General features: G+C 36.0%; 2 protein-coding genes across 3 annotated transcripts; both read left to right on the forward strand.

Annotated features, from left to right (window-relative positions):
- Nucleotides 1-2,145: 2,145 nt before the first annotated feature.
- Nucleotides 2,146-8,975, forward strand: LOC140886504 (uncharacterized). Of its 2 annotated transcripts, none has more exons than XM_073293099.1 (16): nucleotides 2,146-2,907; nucleotides 3,770-3,859; nucleotides 3,944-4,183; nucleotides 4,254-4,355; nucleotides 4,443-4,532; nucleotides 4,634-4,705; nucleotides 5,239-5,358; nucleotides 5,452-5,619; nucleotides 5,701-5,760; nucleotides 5,843-5,950; nucleotides 6,061-6,165; nucleotides 6,322-6,693; nucleotides 6,809-7,105; nucleotides 7,260-7,649; nucleotides 7,731-7,974; nucleotides 8,145-8,975. In XM_073293099.1, exons 1-16 carry the CDS (start codon nucleotides 2,823-2,825, stop codon nucleotides 8,809-8,811), a joined length of 3,210 nt encoding a protein of 1,069 aa, XP_073149200.1. In that variant the 5' UTR covers nucleotides 2,146-2,822; the 3' UTR covers nucleotides 8,812-8,975. The 2 variants fall into 2 exon arrangements, with proteins under 2 accessions (XP_073149200.1, XP_073149201.1); XM_073293100.1 differs by having other exon boundaries at nucleotides 6,106-6,165.
- A 1,128-nt stretch (nucleotides 8,976-10,103) lies between these two features.
- LOC140891575 (uncharacterized) lies at nucleotides 10,104-12,630 on the forward strand. The gene is made up of 4 exons (XM_073300137.1): nucleotides 10,104-10,214; nucleotides 10,318-10,424; nucleotides 12,190-12,268; nucleotides 12,354-12,630. Exons 1-4 carry the CDS (start codon nucleotides 10,212-10,214, stop codon nucleotides 12,399-12,401), a joined length of 237 nt encoding a protein of 78 aa, XP_073156238.1. The 5' UTR covers nucleotides 10,104-10,211; the 3' UTR covers nucleotides 12,402-12,630.
- Nucleotides 12,631-27,925: the final 15,295 nt, after the last annotated feature.

Raw genomic sequence — 27,925 nt, forward strand, 5'->3', positions numbered from 1 at the left:
ACATTAAAATCCGTCTTTAAACATATTCTAACTTTTTAGACGGAAATCTCAAATTTTCCAATTTAGGTTAACGGTTCGATGGGAAACAAGCAAATTAAATTGCATACACAACCAAAAGGTTGATTGATTTGATACTTCACATTAAAAAAAAAAAAACCCAATTGATTACATTTTGCTTTCGAGTTCCTATGCTAGTGAAATGTGCAGAATTCAGTTCAACAATTAATTGATTTGCCTCACTTATTTATTTTTTTTAAAAAGGGTTGACCCCGAAGGGGACTCCATTCCACATGAGTCAGAGGCCCATTGGCTTACGCGGAGGGTAAAATCGAGGGATGTGCCCGAGCGGCAGGGACCTGAAGGAGGGAGCACATGACCCAATTCCCAGAGCATACCCCCACAATATTTCAGCAAAAAATATGCTTCACACGAGGATCGAACCCGCAACGATGGGAAATTTCTTCCTATATCACCTCAGGCATTACCAACTCGCCTATGCCATGTGGGCTTGCCTCACTTATTTATTGATCCACAACATGTGGTAGGAATAGGAGAGGTGTCAAATGCCAATTCACACGTGCACACATCAATATCTCCAATCCCAATACAACAAAAAAAAAAAAGAGTCAATAAAATCATTAATCAAACCTCTTCTCTTACAAGTTTTGACCCACAATTGTTTAGTATAATTACTATCATTATTGTTGCAAAGTGGCTCATTCCCAATTGAAAAAAGGCCAACTTTTTCATTATTCCCTCTTTCTTGCTAAAAACAGAGAAAATGAAGAATCTTTGTTGTAATAATGCAACACTAAGTTAAGTATTTCAATATATTTATTTAAACAATATGCACTTTAGTATATATTTTTTTTCTATTTTTAGGATATCTCTAATCCAACGTCATCGCATGCACCGAGTCGAGGTTGGTGTCGGGCCGAGTAACGCCAACTACGTCATACCAGCTTATTTTATTATTTTTTGTTTTTAACCATGCATGTAAATAAATTTAAAAATGGTTGGATTTAATTATGTTATATAAATATCTTAATCACTAATTGAATTCATTAGCAATTATATCGTGAGATTTTGTAAATAAAATTTTTATATTGAATTTTTTTGTGTAGTAAGATTTAATGTACAAATTTCGTTATACATATTACATTACTCGTAGTAAAACTTAGATTTATCTGCGAAATGAAGGAATCTTTGTCGTAATAATGAAAAACTAAGCATTGCTTACGGAAGAATTTTCGCTCATTCTTTTTAAAAAAGTATTATTTTTTAGTCACCTACACATTATTTATTTGTTATTTTATATGAATATATGAGTTTTATATCAACATAATCAATTAATAATTATACAAATCAATTAGTTAAATAAATTAACTGAGCTATTTATATAAACTACTTAAATGTACGTAAATTAAATAAGTAAATAATCTAAAAGTTTATATACTATAATAAATAAATAAAAATGTAAATAAAATATTAAAGAATTTTATGTGAATATATTTTTTGAGTAAAATTTACAATTTATTGATTGAAGATAACTTTTATACTATTTATTACATAATCATGCTTTTCTGATCCAGATTGTGCGCTAAAATTGAGTTGAATGTCCAATACATATATGATGGTGAAAATAGTGCATTCAATTGACCAATCTTTATCTATCTCCAAATCATAATAATGTATTTTGAATAATAACGTCATTATTTTAATCATAATTATGACACCTCCTTTGAAATACATGATGACTTATTTTTAGAAGTTGCAAACATTTTTTGACCCAATAATATTTGAATTAGCTGATAAAGAGTAATTTCTAACTCTTGAGTGAATTATTATCGTAAAATGAGAACAGATACAAAATAATTACTTTGGGTTTAACCAAAAAAATATATGAGAAAAGTGAGATTACCAAAAATTCAATGAGGCTCTAATTATGACACCCTTTCTTTCTTTTTCATGCAACTATCTCATTAATGGGGCTATTAATTGCAATCAATATCAAAGAAAATCTCCACACTTTGTAGTCAAGAACAGAATAAATAATATACACAATATTATTCATTCATATTCCATAAGCTGAAAATAATATGATAATAAATAAATGCAACGGAATCAGTATCAGATATTCCATCTGTGTGTCTCATGTGTGCATGTGAGTGAGTGGGGAGAAATTCATAAAATCTTGAACAAAAACAAAATATGGCTGTCGCTGTTTACCAGCTACCAACACTCGTTAGCGAGAAGACTGTTCTTTTTTTCTTTTCTTTTTTGCGTTTTTTATTTACCAGAAAGGTTTAAATATTGGTAGCTTTTTGTACGCACTATTCTTTAATTGCACATATGTCAGTGGAAACGGTTGTTTCTCACTTGTTTGTTGTGTTCTGCCCCGGAAAATTTTGAATCTTTTTGTCACAGCTGCCAAATCTTGTTATTATCTGGTTCCGATTTCTGTATTGCCCATTTAATCAAGAACGAGAAAGGATTGGTTTTTTTTTTTGGGTTTATTTTTTCATGGCGTCATCGAGTGTTTTGATTGTGTTCTGCTAGGAACTGACCCTCCTTATTTCTTGTGTCTTGCTTGGCTCTCACTCTTTCTGCCAGTGGGTCTCCATCTTTAATCTAACCCCTTTTGTGTTTGCTTGAAGACATCTTTCTTTATTGCACTGGTTTCAGAGGATGGATTGTTCTTTGTGAGGAAGAGTTTTTTTGGGTCTCCCTTATTTCGATGTTATGTAGCTTCCTGATGAATGGGTTTCCACTGAGATTGAGTGGAGAGGTTTCCCTTTCTCTTGTTTGGACTTTTGGGTGAGATGGGGGTGGTGATGATGCAAGTTCTTGGATTGGAGCTGAAAGCCTGTGTTTTTTCTTGTTTTATGGTGATTCACGCACTTGCTGGTAATTATTCCAATTTGTTCTGCTTAAGATTTTTTCCCAAAGATCCAAGAGGCTTTTGTTTTCCTTGGTGTTTGGAACAAATTATTTGATTGTTCTAGTTTGGAGGCTTGCTGCTGTTTTGATTTGGTTTTGACAACATCAAGCTACTAATGCATTTCCATGTTTCTAGGAATTAGTTGTTTTTTGGTGTTTGCTTTTTAAAAATGTTTAGAAGAAAAGGGTGGATATCCAATATGATTTGTGAATTCTGAATTTCACACATTGCTTAAAATCTCCATCTATTTTTCTTTCTTGAAGCTGTAGATGTTCTCAAGTTTGTTTGCCAACACAAGTTCTGTAATTTATGTAGATAGATTCGTTGCACCGAATTGGAATTTCATGTTACCACCGCTTAAAGATTTGTCGGTGAATTGTGAATTTTGGAGGATTCAGACCACTGAATTGCCTCAAATCTCTTGTTGTAGTAACAAGATGCCTTCAAATTTTCAGTGACCATTCTTCTAAGCTTAGCCCTTCTGACAGCTGAAAGATTCTGCTAGGCTACATCGGCTATAGGCTCATCCAAGTTCAATGCGTACTTGCCGTATTTATCCATCCATTAGCAGATATGTGCATTTTAAATTTCAAAGACCAGGCTTGTGTATGTACACAATTTGTTTGTTCCATCTCCTTGGAGAACATAAAATTCGGTTTGCGACTCCATTCTTGAGAAAATACAGTTCTGGATTATTGACAATGCAATGTATGATATCTGCTCTTTCTATAAATTCTAGTGGCAGAAGTCCTGATGTTAGTTATTTCTAATTTGTATTGCTTTCGTTTTGCATGTTCATAATTTTGCCTCTTTCCTTGTTGTCTGAAGGTTTTCCAACTGAGGAAGGAACGCCTGGCCTTTTGTTTGACGAAAATATCTTAATCAGCATATCACCTGTTGCAGATCCTCCATCCGATGGTAGTATTCGTATTCATAAATGTATCATCATTTTCAGTACATTGTTCGATATTAAATTAACTTGCATATGAATCCCCGTTTCAGGGACAGATTTCCAACCTCCACTCATAATTCCTCCTCGCAGTTCTGGACCGGCACCTCAATCAACAAAAGGTCTTAACTTTTCCCCAAGACCAAGTCCTCTTTCAACACCACCTCCAAATATTCTTGTTCCACCCACCGCATCTATTCTGCATGCTGTCCCCGCAATGCCACCAGTACCTCCTCCAGAGAATCCTCCACATGCAGTATACCTTCCCCCTCCCTCTGTGTTGGATGCCCCAGGTAACTAGTAATAATATGAAATCTTGTTAATTTATATTGGTTCGATATGATTTAGATTTTCAGTATGCAGTACCGAGTATGCCACCTTCTAGTAGTTCGCCACTGGAGCCAAAATTTGCGCCGCCAACTATAGCGCCTGAAAACAGTGCTCCCCACTCACCAATGGCTCCAGGTTATTAAAAACTGAGGATTTGTTCTGATCTCATCATTCTTTACCCTGCAGTAAAATTCACTTAATGTTGGATATTTTGAAAAACAGCATCAAATGCATCAGCTCCAACGAGTATCTTAGGCGGCCCGCCACCCTCACACTCCTTTTTGCCTGAAGAACCACCATCCCTTCCGCCTGGTACGAGTTTTGTCCACTCACATTATTGTTGAAAATAACTCTGAGTAAATCTTCAACCAAATCATTCTTGAGGATGATTGTCTGACGAGTTAATCACATAGTGCCAGACATGTCTTCATCTCCACCATCTACTGATCCAATATTACCTGAAGAACCACCGTCCAGTCCACCAGGTGACACTTGTGTATTTTTTGAGTTTATCAGTGCAGTTTCTATTTGGGTCTTCCAGTAGTTCAGCTGCATTGTGCATCAATTAGCTACTATATAGTTAAGTTGAGCTAAATGGCTGAATGTTGCCTTGATCACTTTTTCACTAAAAAACCTTGAGACTCTTCTTTGGGTCAATGCCATGCTGGAATGAGTTGTAAATCTTGTGGAGTAAGCAACAATTCATTGAAGTTTAACTTTGATTTTGCTTGAGTATCTTGATGAAATGAAAATTGCTTCGAGGTTCCAAAATTGGTATATGACAAGGCGAACTTTTGTGTATTTTTTATCCTACAAATATGCACTTCCATGGATATAAGAACAAAAAGTGCACTTTATCAGTATTTATGAATACTGATTTTGAATCAAAAACAATTTTTAGTCACAGGCTAGAATTCATATTTCTTGAAAAAAAAAAATGCTTTCCAGTCTATGATATTTCTAACATCTTTATTGTGGATATTATCAGTTTAACTGTTATACTGTCCTTTTCTGCCAGAACAAAGTACCTCTCCTATATCATCTCCTCCTCCAAGTGGAACAGGTGCTATACCGGTTGCATCGCCTGTAAATAATCCTGCCATCCATTATGCACCTATAAGCAATGCCCCATCCGAAGGTTTGTCAAAAATTTTCTATTTTCCTAATGATAATCTGGACATCAAGTAAATGGACACTCGAGTGTAAGTTATGTGCACCTCTTTTGGTTCAGCTCCTTCAGCAAGTAAACTGCCTCGACATCCTATAAGTGCTCCTCCTCATCCATATTCTGAGTTGGCTCCGTGGCCTTATCCATCGAAAAAGCCGAATCCTTCAAGAGATTATAACACCGCTCCTGCTCCATTGTTCCATATAATCCCTCCTACTTCACACACACAAGGTTTGTCCATACTCCCAAAAGTTTTTTCTGATAATAATACCTTCATACTTTATTTCTGATGAATATTTTTTCTCCATTCAGCTCCAAGCTCAGGTCCAATGGCTCATTTCCGGCAATATGCTCCACCACCCACAACTGCAGGTTGTTCACACTCGGTCTGACCACAACTTACCGTAATGTTACTGTTGTTGTACTGGTAAGTCTAATAAATATCAAATGACAGGCTCTTCTCAATCTGCATCTCCGATTCTTGCCCCAATTCCTTCCTCAAGAAATCATCATCCTCCTATATTTTCTTCACCTCCAAAATCTCCACCTGAGCCTGCCAAAGGTAATTTTTGTGTGTTTTTGCCCTTCCATGTGGGAAGTAGAAAAGCTGTCTTTGTGTTTAGTTTTCATTTTACTATGAGTGCTTGAACGAGTGTTGTCATCATCTTGAAGTTCCATTCATTTCTCCTATAATGCCCCCCTCTGGGTCAACAAAAGGTCCAAAAATGCCGCCACCATCCCCGTTGCTAGAACTGCCACCTCCACCTCCTCATAAAGGTAAGCTTTTTCACCAAACTTCATTTGTCTTAGGGAAAAAAGAAACTTCTTTGTGAATCCTTTTTCAAAAAGATTCTCTCCGTAAACATACTGAATTTTCTCTGGTGCTTTAGTTATTACCTGTCAACAAACTCAGTCATTTATTTGATTTCACAGCTTGTGCTCCTCTGAGTTGCACCGAGCCATTAACATATGGTCCTCCTGACTCTCCCTGCATCTGTGTGCTGCCAATACAAGTGGGGCTCAGCCTTACCGTAGCACTATACACCTTCTTTCCTTTAGTTTCAGAACTTTCAAAAGAAATTGCTTCTGGAGTATATATGAAGCAAAGTCAAGTTCGCATCATGGGAGCAAATGCAAATGCAGTTAATCCACAAAAGACCATTGTTCTTATTGATTTGATACCTCTCGGCACAAAATTTGATGACACAACAGCATATTTAACATTTCAAAGATTTTGGCACAAGCAAGTGGTTATAAGTATGTCATTGTTTGGTGATTATGATGTACTATATGTTCGATATCCAGGTAATGATGTGGGCCTCGTTTTATTTTTCTGAAAAGATGTGGACGTACTTTCTTGAATGGGTTATGCGTTTGTGGTTTGACCTTACCATTTGAGTTGCCATCTTACAAATCTTAGGTCTTCCCCCTTCTCCGCCTTTGCCTCCATCAACCATTGGCATTGTAGGAAGCAATCCATACCCTGGTCGTGACAATAATGCAAGAACTGTGCAACCCCTTGGGGTGGACGTAAGGAGAAATCAGCATAACGAGGGACCAAAAAGAGGCATTCTGGCATCAATCATCGTATCTGCCTTCGTAATTTTTGTCTTATTTTGTGCTATTGCATGGGTTTTCATGTTCAAACATGGAAAGCGTGGCTACATATCTAATCCAACTCCACCAACTACCATCCGTTCCCTTGCAAAATCATCAGGTAGTGCATGTTTTTTTCCCTTGTTCTGGCATACATTCATGAGTGGTGGTAAGCATCAGAGTGACACTAATTCCATCTAAAAATTGTTTATGAACTTCTAAAAAATTTATTTAAAAAATTTAGCTGATGAGAATATATTATGCATACAATATAGGCAGGGCAGTATCTATGATCGGAAGTGGCCCCAGTTCTCCTTCTTTCTCCTTGAGTTCAAGTATTGCAGCTTATACTGCCTCTGCAAAAACATTTAGTGTAAGTGATATAGAGAGAGCAACTGATCACTTCAACGAAACGAGAATACTTGGCGAAGGTGGCTTTGGAATTGTTTACAGAGGCGTGCTTGACGATGGGACCAAAGTTGCGATGAAGATACTCAAGAGATATGATCAGCAGGGAGGCCGTGAATTCTTAGCGGAGGTTGAGATGCTCAGCCGGCTTCATCACAGGAACTTGGTCAAGCTTATTGGTATATGTGTTGAGGATCGTACGAGATGTTTAGTATATGAATTAATACCGAATGGCAGTGTGGAATCTCATTTACATGGTATGAACTTTTGATAACTCCTGTCAATTTATATTTCTTTTCCTTGGCTGTTTACTATTCTATTCCCATACTTGTTTTCAGGCATTGACAAGGAAAGTGCCCCACTTGACTGGAGTGCCCGGCTAAAAATTGCCCTTGGAGCTGCTCGAGCTTTAGCATATCTGCACGAAGATTCAAACCCCCGAGTCATACACAGGGATTTCAAGGCCAGCAACATCTTACTGGAAGATGACTATACCCCAAAAGTATCTGATTTTGGTTTAGCCCGTACAGCATTGGAAGAGGAAAACAGACACATTTCGACCCGTGTCATGGGAACCTTCGGGTATAACTCTTCCTTATGGCTCTTCTTGAACCAACCTCCTTAGCACCCATTTTTACGGAAAAACATAATGTCCTTGCAGGCATGCATCGTCCTATTGGGGAGAAATTGTAGCATCATTTTATATCCTATCAATATTTTGAGTTTTAACTGCACTTTATGCATCATACCAGGTATGTAGCTCCGGAGTACGCAATGACAGGGCATCTACTCGTTAAAAGTGACGTTTACAGTTATGGCGTAGTCCTTCTCGAACTCCTTACAGGGAAAAAACCCATAGACTTGTCTCAGCCACCCGGTCAAGAAAATCTAGTTTCTTGGTCCCGCCCGCTCCTAAGCAGTCGAGAAGGTTTGGAGTCGATCATCGACCCATCCTTAGGGCCTGATTTTCCATTCGACAGCATAGCAAAGGTTGCTGCTATTGCTTCAATGTGTGTCCAACCAGAGGTATCACACAGACCCTTTATGGGAGAAGTCGTTCAAGCCTTAAAACTGGTGTACAATGAGTGTGACGAAACGAAAGAAGAAGACTTGTCTATAGATATGGAAGCTAGGAAAAGTAGTAACTCGGATAGGTTGCCTGGTCTTTTACTGGATCAGTCCCCGGCATCTGATTATGACTATAGGCTCGATGCCGACAAGGATCTTTCCATGTCGGAGCTTTTGAGTTCATCTACAAAACCCGGGAGAGATGATTCGGAGTCTTTCAGGTGGAAATCGAGCTCTGGACCATTGAGAACAAGCAGAGCTAGTCGCCTGTGGAGGACGATGAGGCGACTATCAGGGGGGAGTGTGAGCGAGCATAGGATGTTCCTTAGACTGTGGCCGGGATCTCATTAGTGTTCCATTGAATCATTGTGATATGTATAGATTAGCTACCGATGTTTTTCTGAATGTTTGGTGCCAGTAGTTAGTTAAATTTTGATCCGTTAGTGCTTCGAATTTAAATGTACTTGTTGCCTTTTCAAATGGGGGAAAAATTGAGCATAATAATTTTAAAACAACTCATCGTCTCTTATTCAAAAAAATACAAATCTAATAGTTTCTAAGGTAGTGTTTTGGAAGAAATTCTGAAAAGCATTTCTCAGCTTTTCTTTAACAAAAATTTAAAATTTTGTTTACGAAAAGTTGAGAAGTGCTTCCTAAAAGTTTTCTCAAATACTATCCGAGGCTTAGTTCGGAAGTTGAAAGGGAAAAGAAGAAAAGAGAAGAGAAGAGAAAATAAAAGAAGGAAAAGGGAGATAAGAGAAATTATGTATTTTTTTATTTGAGAGTTGAAGAAAGAAAAGAAAGAAATGAGTTAAATTTATTTGAAATCAAATTTTGTTGTTTGAATTTTCTCTCATTTCCGTACACTTTTGGAAGGAAAATTTTTTGGTTGAGATGGAGGAGTTTCTTCCTTTCTTTTTCTTCCTTTAAAAAAACTCTCAAACAATCAACTTTTTAAAATTTTATTTCTTTTCCATTCTTTTCCTTCAAGATCACATCTTTCAAATGAAGCCTAAATCATTTTCTTGTGGATGAAACCATGCTAGTTAGTTAACTACACGGGATATGTTAACTACATCGTATAAAACATATGCAACAAGCTCGCTGGAGATTACTTTTTGATACACACTGGGTAAATATTATGTTAATGCAGCAGCCGCAGACCATGGTAGATAAATAATTCAGTACAATTTATGTAACAAGCTTACCCAAAAAATGATTGGTCGGGGCTCACCTACCAATCTAATGATCAGTTTTATGATAAACATACCTAATGCACGTCGATTATTTTTTCGAGAACCTCATTGCAATAACATTAAAATTAAACCAACAATCGAAATCCTAAAACATTTTATAGGTTCGGATGAAGTAACCAAGATGCCAGGGCCAATTTTAGGCATATAAAAACTTGTTGCTATTAAAAAATCGTTTTGTTTTCGTTATCAAGAAGCGATTTCAGCAATCTCTCAAAACTCCACGGATCTTGCTTTTGAGCAACCACTACTAAGTCCTAACCTCATTATAATAATAATAATAATAATAATAATAATAATAATAATAATAATAAAAAACAAAAATAGGCATGAATTGAGCTTAGGCAGATAAAAACGTGTTGCAATTATTAAAGAAGCGCTTTTTGATATCAAAGATGCGACTTTAGTGCTCTCTTTATAGTCAACAGATTTTCTTCCAGTCCATAGTAGACAGCGGGTGGATCCTTTGCACTTTCCCTTAAACCCTCGGAAGAAGAAATGGTAATCTCGAATCTAATGGGCTTGAATTTCCACTGTTTTTGATTAATTGTATGTTTTTTCGGACTGTTTGAAAGCTAATTTCGATTTGATTTTCTCCGAAAAGGCTCAATCTGCGAAACCGATCTCAAGCCCCGTCCCGGACGCGTGGTACCCAGCGCTCTCCGTTTTGTTGCTCGCCATTGGCCTTATCGTCACCGCCTCCTTCTTCATGTAAGGATTTATTATTTTGATTTTGGATTCTGTTGTATATAGGTGGGTTGAGTTTGGATTTTTACAAAATGTTTTTAGATTTTAGATGCGGGTTTTGGATCTAATTTTAGCACAGTATGATTTCGGTTTTTTTTTTGTGCGGATCCATGCGCTTGATTCATATAAAATATATAACTGTTTTTTGCATGCGACCGCAGCCACAGATATTTCTCTATCTACACCATCTTGTACGATTTTGGAGAAAAAGTTGCATTCTTCAGTTTCTAATGATAAGAAGTGTACAAGTAATTTTTTAATTGCTTCGTAGAGATACCTGGATTATCCACCATTCGTGTTTCTTTAATTTTAATTTAGTGTTTATTTTGGACTGTTTGCCGTTTGGTGTGGAGCGTGTTAAATTTACACGATTGATGATTGTGGTTGAATTCCACCTTATTTACAGTGGCTGATGAGAAATTTGTCTTTTAGCAATGACAAAATTTACATTATTTTGAAGCTATCCCCAACATTCTGTCAAACTCTTTTCCTGTGTCCGTGTGGAATTATGCCTAATCTTGTGGATTATCTCGAGGGCATTATGGATCTAATGGGGTTGATGGTTTTGGTGCATGATAGTTTCTGCATGCAGTTTATCTTTCTTTTTAAACATTCGTACCATACTACCTTGTATGCTTTCATTCTGTTTGATGGTTTCATTGTCGATTCTTTCTTCACGCAATATCCCTTTCTATTAAGATCCATAGCTTGGGTGCTGTACAGCATCCGATTCGTTCTTCACTTCTTTTTTTCGTACAAGTTACAATTTTTATGTTGGGAATTGATTGTAATCATATGCTTTGTGATGTTTGTTACTGCTCGATAGTTTTTACCTGTTAGATGTTAAATGGGTATGAACTTTCAGCTAAGATTTAAGTAAACCACGATGAATGTTAGCCGAGAATTAGAATATTATTGAGTTTAGGGACTTTTCTAAGTGGACATGTTTCCATGTTTATGTTGTCACTAGCAAAAATGCCAATCCCATCCCCAACACAGTAACACATTAGACACAAAACGTATTGCAAAATCCTCCAACCTTTGGAAAAGAATGCAGCCTTCCCCACCTTTATAAAAGTTCCAAAGTGTTGATGGTATTCAACCTTGAATTGGAGCTGGAGCTTGAGGATTAAGAAGAGACCTGGAGAGATGATCTCTTTATTTTTCACGCCTTCAAAATAGTGGTGCTTAGATTGTGAAATCACCTCATTATTTTTTTAGTAATACTTTTGGGAAGAAGAAATCTGTCACTCAACAAAATGAATCATCATCTGTAGGCACACAATATCTAAGAGCAATCTCAATCAATTCTTGTGAACAAAACTATTGACCGAGCTATTTCATGAGTGAAGTAATGTCTTTTGGTTATGTGCTCCTTCAGACTATGCAATGACAAGAAACATGCACCAGATTAATAGGGTTTATGCAAAGGACAAATGAACGGATTGTTAATTTAAGGCGAAATGTAACTTAGGAGGCCATCATATTAGCACAGAATCTGATGAATGTAACTTGCTATCTAAAATAATTAATATCATGATTTCAGATTTTAGAATATAACACTTGTAGTGGAGTCATTTATATAAGACGCATATCTTGCCGTGTGTCATGCACCCTGGCTCCAGGATATCGGTGTCGACGGTGTGGCAGTGGCATTAATAAATATGGCAAGGCTATAATATGAATACCTCTTGTCTTAGTATTGGTCTTATTTGGCATTTGCGTGCAGCTATGAGGCCACATCCTCGAGGAAGAACCGTAGTCTTGCAAAAGAACTCATTACTGGTGCTGTTGCATCTGTCTTCTTGGTATGTATATTAGCCTCATCTTATTCTCCCCATTGTTTTTAACTTTTCGTCGGTTGGTGATATCAAGTTTATGGTCCTTCGGCAGGGGTTCGGATCTTTGTTCTTGCTACTTTCTAGTGGAGTCTATGTTTGATTTCTGAACATCGAGCTTGCCGGACAAAAAACCATATCTTGGTGAATTTTGATGCCAGAATTTATGAATTAATTCACATTTCCTCCCATTATGATTCGAGAAGAAATTAAAATATCAAATTCTCTGTTACTTTGCAGCAAGTTCTATACCATTCAATAGGTTGCTCCAAGTTACAGCACTAGTGTAGTTCCTTTGATTTTTTAATATATATTTGAAAATAATAGTTTGATTAAGCATTTGACATATATTTTTTTAAAATCCATTTCAATTCTTCCTAATGCATGTCAAATACTTAAATCACTTATTAAGCAATTTCAAATGCTATGTTGATAGGGTGAGTATTCGGTCGGGTCTGTTTCCGGCTATTAATTTCTTAAAACCGAACAGAATCAACTGTTTTTTTTATTACACTGAGAACGAATCATTTTTAGTCAAATTGAATAAACTGAACCGATTTATTAAAATTGGTTACTGACTTGACAGGAATTTTTTTTTTTTGGAAAAAATAAGGTTAAATAATATTAAAATTAAAATTTTCTATTAATTTGGTTTCGTCGGTTAATTCAAGTGATTAATGTTCATCCCTATTTGCAGACGTGAGTCATGACACAGGAGAATTACTGTTCGAAAGCTAAAAATATTTATTGACCATTTGAAAACTATATCGAGAATTTTCTAATATAATTATTAAACTTCGAGTTTGTACATGGATTAAATCCATTGTTCAAAAATAATGTTGTTGCGCTAACTCATTTCCCCCCCTTCTTTTTATATTTAGGATAGGATGTGATAATTAATATTTGATTGATAGGTGGTTAATAAAGAATGTGTATCTCCACTAGAGTCGTCAATTTGGGTTAGGTCCGCTCCGCCACACAAATTAAGTAGGTTGGATTGAAATTTTTTCAACCCAACTAAAGGTGGGCCTAAATGGGTTAACCCGCATAGGCCCGTGACCCGAGCGAGTTGGCCCGCCACAGGCCTGGAAAATTAATGTTTTTTTTTATTTTTATTGTGATAAATGTATTTTTTAATAAAAGTTGTGAATTTTTTTTGTATTAATTACTTTATATAAAATTTAGACATGAAATCAATAATTAAAATTTTTATTAATATTTATTTATGAAATGATATTATAATTAATTTTAATAATTTTTATTTATTTTTATTTGTAATGAGCCAACCCGCGGGCCGGCCCGCCTAACCCGCAACCCACCTTGGGTTGGGTTGGGTTGGGTTGATGATTTCTAGCCCGTCGGGATGGTGGGTCGGGCCGCTCTCGACCCGTCAAAAGATGAATTTTTGATGGGTCGGCCCATCCCGTCATGGATTGACCCATCTGATAGCTCTAATCTCCACACCTAAGCTTTAAAGCCTAAAATATAGTATTCTCTTCCATTGGATCGCACAAAACACCCAAAACATGGTTTTGTTGACAAAAATCCAATAAAATAATGGTTTCTTTTGAGGGTAAATGATTTAAAAATCCCTACCAACCCTTCAATCTTTATCTTAACTCTCTAACCATAATTTTCTTTATTTCAACTCCCTAGTGGTCCCCATTTTTGAATTAAATATTATTTAGTAACTAATCCTTTGTACGTGGCATTGTTAACCTATCGAACCAGTCCCGGCCATGCAAGACTATCAGTTACGCAAGGTTTTCAGTCGATATACTCCGAATTAGGGTCCAACATGCTTCCGTAAGATGAATTAAATTCAAATACCTCTTTGACCAAAATGTCGTCGGGTCATACCTGCCGGGTTTTACGAAGTGCTCCTCACACTCCAACCACGCAGTCGCAACAGATGGTTTCTGCACAAGCTCCTTCAACGACACCCAGCACAGCCTTAATTCGTTTTTTACCTTAAGGCGTATGATATATAAATTTAATTATAAAATATGAGCATGAAAGAGCAAGAGGATTTAAAGAAATTATTCAGACATAATATTATTACATAAATCAACTCCTTTGAAGAGGAGAAGACAACTTGTTTAGCTACTTATAGTAGCTTTGTTCTTGAAATACATGAAAGAAAACTTAATACAATAGAAAGAGAAATATTACAACAATTTATTTGTAAGAAAACTGAAGGGAATGATCGATATCTTTAGCTTCCTTGAACGCTTGTATTTATAGCTGAGGTTCCACTCGTTTCACCGAGAAACTTCAGGGAATCATACAGCTGTCTTGTATTTTTTTATACCATTATTGATGACATCTTTTACTAGTGGAGGAGGCAGCTGTCTTGTATTCTTTATGCCATTATTGATGACATCTTTTACTAGTGGAGGAATCAAATGTCTGCCACTTTCTTTTGACTTTATTCTCCTCACATGTTTGCTTTATTGTTGTTGGGGCATCTTTTGCTTTTGAAGTAGGCCCCTATGAAAACGCATCTTCAGTGGTCCTTGTCCACCTTTGCTTGTCTCGGAAAAATCCTTTCGATCCGTTCGGGGTCTAAAGGTTTTTTCAAATTCTGGCTCTTTTTTATTTGGGCATTCTGAGCAGATATTCTCTGACCATCGTCCAATATGAGCCATGTTACAAAATTTTCGGCAAGTTTCTTTACTCCCCGACAGCTTTTTGTTCCACAAAAGATTTCTCTTCTTTTCAAAGAGTTCTTCCGCAAAGGCTGTAGTTTTCCCTGTCATTGTGTTTAACAGGAACGATCCATTCACAGAATTCTGATAAAATTTAAATGGAAACTTGACTTTGTCCATCTCAGTAAGATAGACCCAAATACCCCATGCCCTTCTGGTTGAGAACTCATTTTCCCCGAAAGTGGACACTAAAGGGTATTTCTTCAGTTTTGGGATCCTTGATAAATTTGTGACTATTTATATCAGGTCTCCTTAGCTTGATGAAATGAAAGGGTTCGTGTGATCCTTTCACTGTTGGTTCCGGAGCTGCACTGAAAAAGTATAACTCAAGCACATCTCCTCTGGACAAATGGTCGTTATTTGCCCATGTTTCTTGGACTGCTTCCTGAATCCATTTCGGTAACTGAGATATCTCCGGAAAGCTTGGTGACGTTGTATAAACTGAGGCCAAGGCTCCAAATTCATACCAGAGCTTTACATCCTTAGGATTGACATTGTTTTTTAGCCAAACCCTTGGATATATCCCTGTCACATCAACCCTACAAGTGTTAGGGTTAATTTCATTTCTTGTACTTAATTTCTCCTACCTTTGTTGATAAATCTGAAATGGAGAAATAATAGTTGGGTTAGTATCGATCTTAGATTTACCCTTGTCAGTGTTGGGCCTAAGATTGATCTCTTCCTCTTTTACCCCAGAGGTGGAGGGTTGACTTGATGAGGAATCCTCATCAATTGTTGCTTCATCTAAATCATCAAAAGCTGATGATAGATTAGCACTTGTTTCTTGAGTTTTAGCTTCCTCAACATCTTGTTTTCCAACCGGTGGTTGTATTTCTTGTTTTTGTAAAACCAATGGTTTTATCATATCTTGTTTATGAGAAACCAATGGTTTCTCTATAGCCTTCACAATTGGCCCTTGAATAGCAACTCATAGTTGTGTTTGAGCTTGCATATATCCTGTAATTCGATTAGATAATTTGATCCGATCAGCTTGTTGTAACCTGCCGGCCATTTCAGCATTAATGGCTAACTGGTTGAACTCGGTTTGAAGCAACCCAAGGTGTTCTCTGAGATGCCTCTGCATTTTCATGATGGAATCCACGCCACTGCCTTCCATCTCTTGTTAAGAAATCTGCAAGAATATTTTCATGAGATTTAATAATAACAATATCAAAAATATAATTTTGACATAATGCTTGCCATCTTAATAACCTAGCTTTCTCAGGTTTAGATTCAATTTTATTTCTTAGGAAAGCTTTTACCTGGGTGTTATCAACCTTCAGAGTGAATTTTTTAGCAAGTAAAAATAATGGCCATTTTTCAAAAGCCCTTTTTAACTGCATAAAATTCCTTTTCGTTGATATGTCATCTGATGGCCTCTGATTCTGAAAAAAGACCGCTACAGTATCTGCATGGTATTTCCCCATCTGGAGTGATCTTGGTAAGGACTGCTGCCCACCAATCGTCACTGGCATCCATAAATAATACCAGTTCATCTTCATCTAAGGGTATAGCCATTTTTGGGAGATTCTTACATATCTCTTTTAATTGGTTTACCCCTTTAGTATGGTCATAAACCTAGCATCCTTTTTTAACAAAGGACTGAACACCTTTCTGTACATTGCTAGGTTGTTAATGAACATCCCTGCAAAATTAAATACTCCAAGAAAACTCTGGAGTTGTTTTACGTCTTTGAGTTTATCTGGAAATTTTTTTACCTTTTTCACAATATGGGGTTGCAGAATTATTCCAGCTTCATCAATCTCAACACCAAGGAATTCAATTTTCCTTGTTGCTATGACTGCTTTCTTTTCAGATAAGACCAGTCCTTCTTGTTTACAAATTTTAGAGAAAATCTCTAAGTGTTTAACGTGTTCGTTTATGTTTTTTGATGCTATCAGAATATCATCAATATAAACAAACATAAAGTTGAAATAATCTTTAAAAAGGTTATCCATCTTTCTTTGAAATATCTGGGGTGTATTAGCCAATCCCATAGGCATAACTTCCCAAATATAGTGTCCTTGTGGAGTGGAGAAGGCTGTGAATTTCTTACTGCCTTCTTCCATTCGAATCTGGTAAAATCTAGACTTACAATCAAATTTTTAGAATACTCTAGCATTTCGTACACAGCTAATTAGGTGTTCTCTACTTGGTATGAAGTACCCATCAAACTCCAGGATTTTATTAATACCTTGGTAGTTAATAACTAGCCTGGGTTTCCCTCTTTTTATTTCACCATGATTTCTAACCAGAAAACCTGGGCTGCTATATGGTGAAACTCCTTCTTTGATTAAATCAAGGTCCAAATGTTCCTTGATAATCATTCTCATATCCTTTTGATCTGTTATGTTCATCGGGATAGGCTTATATCTGACGAATTCAGACTCTTTGCCTTCTTTTAGAGTAAGACTGGCTTTGCGTTGATTTCTATCCCACCATGCCAAAGGATGCTCGTTGTAACTTTCTTTGAGTCTCTTTTTGACATCTTCTAGGGATACCTTATTTTCTAACTCTATATCTCTGTGATTTAGAGTTACCTTGAGAAGCTCCATATCCTCTGTTTGGAGTTCTTGTTATGTTGTTATTTTCAACATGGTTTCTCCAAACCTTCTTGGATCTTTCATTTTCGGGTGAAAAATTTGTCCTTTATCACCATACTGGCTGCGAAATATTATCGGCAATTATCGATAAAAAGCAACCTTGAGGCTTGAGTCTTTGAACTATAATTTTATGATCACAAATTGTAGTTAACATAAGTTTTCTTGACTCATTGTCTTGTGTGTACTTCTTAAACATTTGTAAGAAGTTATTTCCTAACAGGATATCAGCTCCTGTATCGTGGAAATAGATTGGTGGTGTTTTTACCTTGTACCAAGGTGTTTGACCTGCACCTCCAATAAGGATATCTGCTTGTTTTATTCCTTTGCAAAGAATTAAAATTCTTCGAGAGAAATCTCGTCCAGCAATTTTTGGCAATTCTTCTTCCCATTCTTCAGGGAAGACTCCTCTTTTTATTGTACAAATTCATGCTCCCGAGTCAATATAAGCTGCAAAGTACTCAACCTTATATTGTTCATACAACATCCCTATCGGAATGTATATGGAGAAAGGATTTGTTGTCATTTTTTAAAGGGATTACTAAATGGCCCCGCCATTTTTAACAGACTGTGTTGTAATTCAGTAATCCGATTACAACTATTTACCTTTAGTTTTTCTAAGGCCTCAGAAGGTAGAGTATGGTTACACATTTATACTTCTTCAATGCGTTCTAGTAAATCATGTTCATGACTTACTAATTTCAGCAGTTGTTTCTTCCTCTATTTGTGAACAGAGTTTTCGAATCTGATTAAGGGATTGTCCCTTATCCAGTTCTCTTGGTTTTCCATTTCGTAGAATTCTTATTGAATCCTCCAAGTCTTTTCTTTTGCCATGAACTTTATTCCCTTTTCAAGGCGTTTCCATGATTTATGGTCCTCCAGAAATTCTAGACCAAGAATGAGCTGATCCATTTCTTTTCCTGGAATTCCCCAGATTTGAACTTCCAATTCTCCAATATTTATCACTCCTTGGTAAGTTCCTTTTTCTGTTGTTCCAAATAGTAAATCGAGTTACAAGGGAACTGGTTCCGATGACTTGTAATTTCGAATACTATTTTCACTTATTTCTGTCCTTCTGGAGATCTAAGTTTTCCTATTATAGAAAACTCTTTTTCTTCTGGTGGAATTTCTTGAATTAAATATTTGTCCCATCTCTTGCTTGTCATTCTGTCTCCTTGGAAAGATAACCTTTAGGATTCTATTTTAAGGTCTCTGTATAGAACCTGTCTGTCTTGAATTTGAATGTCTGTTTCCTGAATTAAAGGAAACTCGATTCTTTCCGGGTATATTGCTTGAGCAACTTTTCCAAAGATCTCTGGAATTTCAATGAACTCATTTCTAATAAATAATTCAGAATTGTGAGTATTAGAAAGAGCATATGAAATTTGATACGTAATAGAATATGACCTATTACCTTCTTTCATTAGTCTTTTTTCCTTGAAGTTTTGATGCAACGTCAAGGCTCGACTAAAATCTCTATCAGCTAAATTGTAGGCTATTCTTGGATAAATAACTCCCACAATTTTTCCTGCACACAAATTTCCCGAGATAGTTTTTAGAACCGCATCTTGTATATTCCCCATTCTTTTATCGCATACTACGATATCTATGGGTGAATCTATTCCCTCTTTAAAAGTAGCTTTGATCATAATCTGGATTGCTCCAATATGAATCCAAGACATTGTCTTTGCTACTTCTGCTTTTAATTTCTGTAATTCCTCTCGAATTTCCTCAAAGGAAATTAACTGCATCTCAATTTGATTACTGGTTAATTCCATAGGGATCGCCATTTCCCTTCTGGATACCTTATAAATCAAATTATGTCTTCTTTGTCTTAGCCCTAGGTTTCCTAAGACTCTTTCAACTTGTCCTGCCGAAAATCCTTGGTACTTTTGTAATGTTGGATTTTCTCTCATAATCCTTTGGACCATATTATGAGATATCGTGGTTTGACTAAAGAACCCAGCCAAACTTTCATGTGTTTCATGCCAAAACACTTCCTCTTTACTCTGATTCTGATTCTGATTCATCCTTAGAAACTTCTCGACTAAACAATATCTCTTTTTCGTATATGCTTTCATCTGAGAGGATATTCTCAAATTGATATACTTGGACTAGATCTTGAAAGAAGACCGCATCATCTATATCTGGTGTTGCTTCAAAGAGTTTAACTCTTTTTTTCTCGTTTTTTGGACAATTTGTAGATATATGTCCTCTTGCTCCACATGTCCAGCAGTTGCAATCCTTGAAACTTTCACTTGCTCTTGTATGAGTTCTTCTGAAAGTTCTTCTTGATGGTATTCTTCCCCTGCTTTGTGATAAGCCTATTGTTGGGGATGTTCTTGTAGGTCCACTTCTTCTACCCGATCTATAGGATCTGGCCTTTTGTTTGGACCAAAATGTTCTTGGTTTCCAAGAACTTTTCATTCTTTTATTATAGGGATTATTTATGAATTTCTTCTTTTTAAATCCCTGTGATCTGTTTTCAATGATCGTTGGAAGATCATTTTCTCTACAACACAAAGGTGTATGTGTGGGGCCTCGGGTTGCTAATCTCAAATCTTAAGGGCATTTAATGAATAAGCATCATTAAACTAATAAGGAAAGAAAGGATCTAAAAAAAAAAATTTTTTTTTTTTTTTCAAAAAGGGGTGCGCCCCCGCCGCCAAAAACTACCGCGGGGGCGCCCCTGTTTTTTTCCAAAACAGTGGGCTAATCTCCAGGCTGCACTCGAGCCGTCAAAAACTACCGCGGGGGCGCCTCCTGGAGCAGAAAATTGCCCTGTTCTTTGTCCGCAAATTTGATCCCTTCAACTCCTTCCAATTCATCAAACTCAAGTACAAAACATGATATAAAAGATTCAAATCATGCATATTAATATAAACAAGGTCTCAAGCATCTATACATGTATTTATTACATCGCACAAGTCGCTAAAGAAACGATAAACGACATAATCTATCTCAAGTTTCATACATGTATTCCAAAATCCACAAGTTCTAAGGTTCCATGCTTCTACCATTCAAAACATCATCTACAACCCGAGTCCTCACGTGCTAGACTCTCTCCCAGCTGTCAATGACGTCGATGATCAGCTCCTGCCCTCTCTGTTGTCATGCACACATACAAAACAAGACAACAGCTGGATAAACTCCGGTGAGATATAATTCTCAGTATAACCAACATATCGAAAGCGTTAAATAAATCATAACGACTCTATTTAAAACTCAACTCAACAAATAGAGTACTCAACGCTTTAAAGACGAATTGATTCACATAACTTCGAAGCCATCAAGATTCATAAATGATCTTGACATGGATATCCATCTAACGAATTCGTAAACGATTCGCAAATAAGGTTAACCGCAACCTTGGCTTAGAATCAATTCGATATAGCATCATATCAACTAAAATATAAAGATCCACTACCTGAGATGGATCGACAACATCACAATCAAATCAAAACATAAACAAGTATGTGATTTTTGCGGGCCAACTCAAAGATAATCGTTCTTGAGTTTCAAAGTCCCTACTTCGCGATGTTGTCATTATACCTTCATTTATCTCGGTTCTGAACTCTTCAAATCTGTAAGATATAATCAAAATACATATATCAAACTTCATACCAATCTATCATTTCAGAAACGAGTCAAAACCATCAAGAATTCATCAATCAATCGCATTTCAAACCTCAACTCTTTCTTCGTTCGTTCAAAGTCGGCGTCTTGTGTCGTTAAGCCTTCAAACTCAACTGAAACTGAATAAGAAAAATACTATAACATTGATAACATCTCAATAACAACTTCAACTTAGAATTCGGCTATCAAAACAGTTCCAAAACTCGATTAAACAACGTAGCGATTCAAAATCGATAACCGACGTAATTCCCAACTTCGAAACTTGTAACTCAACTCATATATCAGCATATAACATATAGAACTCAGCCATAAAACATCTTATCAGCCGTTATAATCATCGATATACATGCTACAAAACATAATCAATCCCTTCAATCATCTAACTTTGATCCGGTGTCGAAACTAGACGCAATACAAATTGTAAAACATGATCGACAACTCAATATCTGATATCTGTCAATTTTCGAAATTCAAATCATGCTAAAAGATATAAAATCTTACACCGAATCGAAGCCCTTGTCGTAAAGATTCCAGAACACTTTTCGGAATCGAAATCGGACAACCGGTTCAAAAGTTATGACAATTCGAAAATCAAAGCACACATACAAAACAAGACAACAGCCGGATAAACTCCGGTAAGATATAATTCTCAGTATAACCAACATATCGAAAGCATTAAATAAATCATAACGACTCTATTTAAAACTCAACTCAACAAATAGAGTACTCAACGCTTTAAAGACAAATTGATTCACATAACTTCGAAGCCATCAAGATTCATAAATGATCTTGACATGGATATCCATCTAACGAATTCGTAAACGACTCGCAAATAAGGTTAACCGCAACCTTGGCTTAGAATCAATTCGATATAGCATCATATCAACTCAAATATAAAGATCCACTACCTGAGATGGATCGACAACATCACAATCAAATCAAAACATAAACAAGTATGTGATTTTTGCAGGCCAACTCAAAGATAATCGTTCTTGAGTTTCAAAGTCCCTACTTCGCGATGTCGTTATTATACCTTCATTTATCTCGGTTCTGAACTCTTCAAATCTGTAAGATATAATCAAAATACATATATCAAACTTCATACCAATCTATCATTTCGGAAACGAGTCAAAACCATCAAGAATTCATCAATCAATCGCATTTCAAACCTCAACTCTTTCTTCGTTCGTTCAAAGTCGGCGTCTTGTGTCGTTAAGCCTTCAAACTCAACTGAAACTGAATAAGAAAAATACTATAACATTTATAACATCTCAATAACAACTTCAACTCAGAATTCGGCTATCAAAACAGTTCCAAAACTCGATTAAACAACGTAGCGATTCAAAATCGGTAACCGACGTAATTCCCGACTTTGAAACTTGTAACTCAACTCATATATCAGCATATAACATATAGAACTCAGCCATAAAACATCTTATCAGCTGTTATAATCATCGATATACATGCTACAAAACATAATCAATCCCTTCAATCATCTAACTTTGATCCGGTGTCGAAACTAGACGCAATACAAATTGTAAAACATGATCGACAACTCAATATATGATATCTGTCAATTTTCAAAATTCAAATCATGCTAAAAGATATAAAATCTTACACCGAATCGAAGCCCTTGTCGTAAGGATTCCAGAACACTTTTCGGAATCAAAATCGGACAACCGGTTCAAAAGTTATGACAATTCGAAAATCAAACTTTCAAAAGAAAAAGGAAGAAATCGATCTCTGCTTCTCAATTTCTGAATAAGGAGTGAAGTACACGTGCAAAAGCTGAGTAATCCAACACAAATCTGATAACTTTCAATAAAATTGCACTTTAGTCCCTCAACTCTTTAATAATTGTAATTTAGTCCTCGGCCCTTATTTTAATTCAATTTCAATCCTAAATAATTTAAGAATATTAGAATTTAAATCAAAACTCTAAATATTCCCAAATTAAATATACTCGAATTAAAATTAAATAAATTCGGATTAATCTCTAATTAATCCCGGGTCTTACAGTACGCTTATCTATACCCTTTATTTTCTTGTAGTTTTTCTGTAATGCTGCCATATGGCACCATTCTGCTAATTTTCCTTTCAAAAAGGATGCACGTCTTGCCAATATATCAAGATTACCTGGAACATATTCTTTGATCAACATTTCTCTCCAGGGACTTGGCATTTTTGTGAAAAATAGCTGAATAGCTATATTCTCTTCGACTCCCGAATTCCATCTGTATTTAGTGAATAACATAATGTATTCATCAACTAAACAGATATCATGTAACTCGAGACTATAAAAAGCTTGAGTGTATCTTTTCTTTTTCTCTGTATCTTGATTATTGAAATAATCTACCCCTATGAATTGTGCTTTAAATAGGGTGACCATTCTTTCTCCAATCTCGCTGAGGGATTCTCCTGCTAAGATTGATTCCTTAGTTTCTAGCATAGTCATCTCCCATGCGATCTTAACAGATCCCATTAGACTCATTTCTAGAAGTTTAATGAATCCTTCTTTATTGAGATCTAATGTCCCTGCTGCTATTCTCATAGCTGACGTCCAATCATCTATAAGATCTTCTCTGTTTTTGAAGTCCAAAACATCAAGGTTTAACATAACCCTGTAATGATGTATTAGATCTAAAACAGTTTTTCCGTAATGAGTTTGATGGAATGAGATTTTACTCCTTCTTGATCTGGTTCCTGCTGGATGTGAATTTTCTCCAACCTGAAACTCACTATGCGGTTCTTCTGTTTTAACCACATATCTTGGGGGATTTCCTATGGGTTGTTCACCCTCAGGGAAATTTATTTTTAGATCTACTACTTTCAGATTTGCAAATGAATCCACAAGATCTTGTAGATCCTCGAGATTTAATCTTTCTAAAGTAGTCATCAGATAGTGTTTTTTTTCTGATACTGCTTTTATAAGATTAATCATCATTTCATCATTGGTTAAAGGTTTTTGAACCATTTTGGTTTTACCTTTCTGATGTAACAAAGGTTCGGTACCAAATGAGAGTGGTAACCTTCCTCCTGTATTTTCTTTTCTAGAACCCGAAGTGTGTTCTAGATTTATGATTTTATTTTGAAGATCCTTTAGAGTTCCAAGAATTTCTTCTTGTTTCTTAAGGATTTCATCAATTTGCCGAGGTATTTCATACAGCTGATTGCTGTAATATTGTACCGTCTTTTGAATTTCTCTAAGATCTCCGGAGAGTTTAGAGGAATCTGGGGTAATCTCTAAAAATTGAGAGTTAGAAATCATTTTTCTTTATCTCTTCAAAATTAAGAGCATTAATCACAACCTGTTGTAAGTAATCTATTGTGAATAGATTAACTTGTTTATAGGATTTCATATGGATAAAATCCTCTTAATTCAAACCTTCATTTGAAGTCATCTTTTATAGAAATCTTCTCCTCAACAAAGAAAAGCATGAATTAACGAATAATATTACGTCTGAATAATTAACCTAAAGCTCTGATATCATTTTGCGGATAATTCTTTATACTGCAAATGAGCACAAAATCTCTAGATTCAAGCATAAAACCTTTAAATTTTAAGCATAAAACCTATGGATTTCAAGCATAGATTAGCATAAATCCAGTACAAGAATTAAACATTAAAATATTCAAGTTTGGTGGTCCTAGGGAGTTATAGTAAATAATCTTTTGGCTAGGGAGTTATAATAAAGTTAGGAAAGGTATTAGGGATTTTAGGACAATTTACTCTTCTTTTGATATTTTTTAAATCTCAAAATATTAATGGACTTGGTTCAGCAATTAATCTATTCCAATCCCTTTAACTCATTAAAAAAAATTTCAAACTCCCTTCAATTAAATAAAGTTGTTGAGGTCATATATTTTTTATTAACCCCGAAGAAGATGATGGATCATCTCATATAAATTTTTTTTAATGAGTTAAAGAGATTGGAATAGATTAAGTGCTGAACCAAGTCCATTAATATTTTGAAATTTAAAAAATGTCAAAAGAAACCATTTATTTTCATGGCCCTGTTGTTAGGACGATTTTGTTTATGTGTTGGGTCGAGCTTTCACCAAATTGGGTCGAGTTTACACAATTTAGGTTGAGTTTCATCAGTTTGGACAGAAATTTTTTTATTTAAATTATATGTGTCCGTTATATTCAAATGTTGTATTTAACATCTATTGTAATTGTACGTTATGCCAACGGTGATTTTATTTGAGTACGACGGTGAATGTGAAGTAGTGAAGGTAATTGATGTTCATTGTCGAATGATAAGTGGTGATCAGTAATTCCTCTCGAAGACATAAACACTTTGCCCGACCATTGTGATAGTTGCATCTGCGATAAAATAAACCCCTCACTCAAAAATGTGAATCAATGACGGATCCACGTTGGAGCCCACCCGGGCTTTAGACCGGGTTTTTTTTAAAATTTTGTATATAAGGCCAAGTGGGCCCGAATTTTTAAAAAAAATTTGTATATAACAATTTTGAATAATTTTGGTTTAATTTGGTGGTAGCACGGGTAGTTCAATTCAAAATATTAAAAGATACGAGTGTTTAGAATTTTAGCCCGGATAGACTAAAAATCCTAGATCCGCCATTGATGTGAACTAATATCAAATTTTTATGTTTTGTATTGTCAACTTTGACCTTTATTTATACACGTTTGTCAACTTTGACCTTTATTTATACACGTTTTTTTTACGGATCATTTATACACACTCGAGAACATTGACGATTATGTTTTTTTTTTTTTTTGCAAAATCAGTTATTACGATGAAGTCAAAATTGTCAAACTATGTGTATGCTAAATCAAGATCTAGTTGGCTAGAAGATTGAAACTCCAAAATTCTTTTATTTTTTTTGCTTGTAGATTAATTGAAGTGAATATGTTTTTGTAAAATTAATTATTGTGATGAAGTCAAAATTGTCAAACTACGCTAATGAAGATAGTTGTGTGTATAGAGAAGATGAATATACACCCCTAAAATATTTCAAATATTTTGAAAAATATTGCAAACAATCTTGATAGGATTAACTAACAAAGACCAGTTTTATTATCAGCCTTAAAAAAGGTTTGACTATAAAGTAGTGCGAATAAACCAAGAGATTTTATGACTCTTTATACTCAAATAAGGCAAGTTCAACAAGATAAGTGAAATTCCAAGCCATGGAAGCGGATTGTTTGAATGTAGCCGATTGTTTGGGGAAATATGAAAGAGCTTCGAGTCAGATGATAAATTTTGAGAATTTGTCTTTGTCATTGACTTTCTCTCCTAATACCTCCCATGGCATGGTAGAATGGATTAAATCGGCTCTCACTATACCTGTTGTTCAAGGGCATGTTGTGTATCTTGGGCTGCCAACTTTTTCTTTAAGGAGTAAGAAGCCTCAGTTTGAATATCTAGTTGAAAGGGTTTCTAGCAGAATCAAAGGTTGGGACAGAAATCTCTATTCAGTGGGTGGAAAGGAGATTCTCATTAAATCGGTTCTACAGACTATTCCTACTTATGCGATGTCCTGCTTTCGGATCCCTAAGCCTAAGTGTACTTCAATTGAAAAAGAGTATGCACGTTTTTGGTGGGAAATGGATAAAAATAGGCGGAAGATGCACTGGAAAACGTGGGATTTCCTCTGTAAATCGAAATTCTGGGGAGGGATGGGTTTTTGTAAACTAGAATTGTTTAATAAAGCTCTTCTAGCAAAATAATTGTGGCGTCTTATTCAAAATCCTGACTCCCCAGAACATCACTCGAGTCAGACTATATTACAAAATTGGTGGCGATTTCTTTGGTCACGCTCATCCCTCCAAAAATTAGGGTGTTTTGGTGGAGAGTGTTCCATGATATAATCCCTACAGGTGCAAACTTGGAGTCGGATCATGTTCCAGTTTTTTTATCGTTGTCCACTCTGTCATTTCTCTGAGGATACTACATGTCATGCTTTATTTTTATGCCCGATGGTGAATCAGTTCTGGACTAATAGCGAGGTATGGGATGAGCTTAAATCTTTTATGAATTTACATGTCAAAGATTTTTGCTTGCGGTTAATGGAGCATCAGAGCCGTGGTGAAGTGGAGAAATTTATTTGTCATGCTTGGTCTATCTGGACCGAGAGATGCAAGGTGGTACATGTTGGTGAGGTTAAGGATATGCGTGAAACTTCTATTCAGGTTCAAACGATGCTAGGTGAATATAAACAGGCGGTAAGGGACTTTGTTGGTAGGAAGCACGGGGAGGAATCTCCCTCTCAAAAGAGATGGCAAGCGCCACCTTTGGGTGTTCTCCGGATGGATGTTGACGCCTGCTTTAGGACAGTGGACAACCAATGTGGCTTGGGTGGGCTGGTGCGGAACCATGATGGACAACCTATTGTAGCATTTGGCAAGTATATTCCCATGTCAAGCTCAGTAGTTTTGGGAGAGCTGTTGGCAATCAAAGAAGGGCTCAAGATTGTTCAGAAAAAAAATCTCAAACATGTTAGTCTTGCTTCAGACTCACTTCTGACAGTGCAAGCAGTCACGCAGCCTCAAATGATCTTAGCTATGCGGGTCTTTACTCTTCAGATATATCTTCTTTATTTACGGATCTGGACATATTATCTATTTTTCATGTTAGGAGAACGGCTAATGTTGTGGCTGACTTTCTTGCTAAATTTGCTATTTCTTCCCTTGTACCTTTTTGTTGGGTGTC

The sequence above is a fragment of the Henckelia pumila genome, chromosome 3 (genome assembly GCF_033568475.1).
Source record: "Henckelia pumila isolate YLH828 chromosome 3, ASM3356847v2, whole genome shotgun sequence".
Lineage (NCBI taxonomy): Eukaryota > Viridiplantae > Streptophyta > Magnoliopsida > Lamiales > Gesneriaceae > Henckelia > Henckelia pumila.

Coding starts and splice junctions, on each gene's coding strand:
- LOC140886504 (XM_073293099.1), top strand. CDS start 2,823: ATGGGGGTGGTGATGATGCAAGTTCTTGGATTGGAGCTGAAAGCCTGT. Junction 7,106..7,259: donor TTCCCTTGCAAAATCATCAG/GTAGTGCATGTT, acceptor CATACAATATAG/GCAGGGCAGTATCTATGATC. Junction 7,650..7,730: donor TGTGGAATCTCATTTACATG/GTATGAACTTTT, acceptor ACTTGTTTTCAG/GCATTGACAAGGAAAGTGCC.
- LOC140891575 (XM_073300137.1), top strand. Junction 10,425..12,189: donor GTCACCGCCTCCTTCTTCAT/GTAAGGATTTAT, acceptor ATTTGCGTGCAG/CTATGAGGCCACATCCTCGA. Junction 12,269..12,353: donor CTGTTGCATCTGTCTTCTTG/GTATGTATATTA, acceptor GTCCTTCGGCAG/GGGTTCGGATCTTTGTTCTT.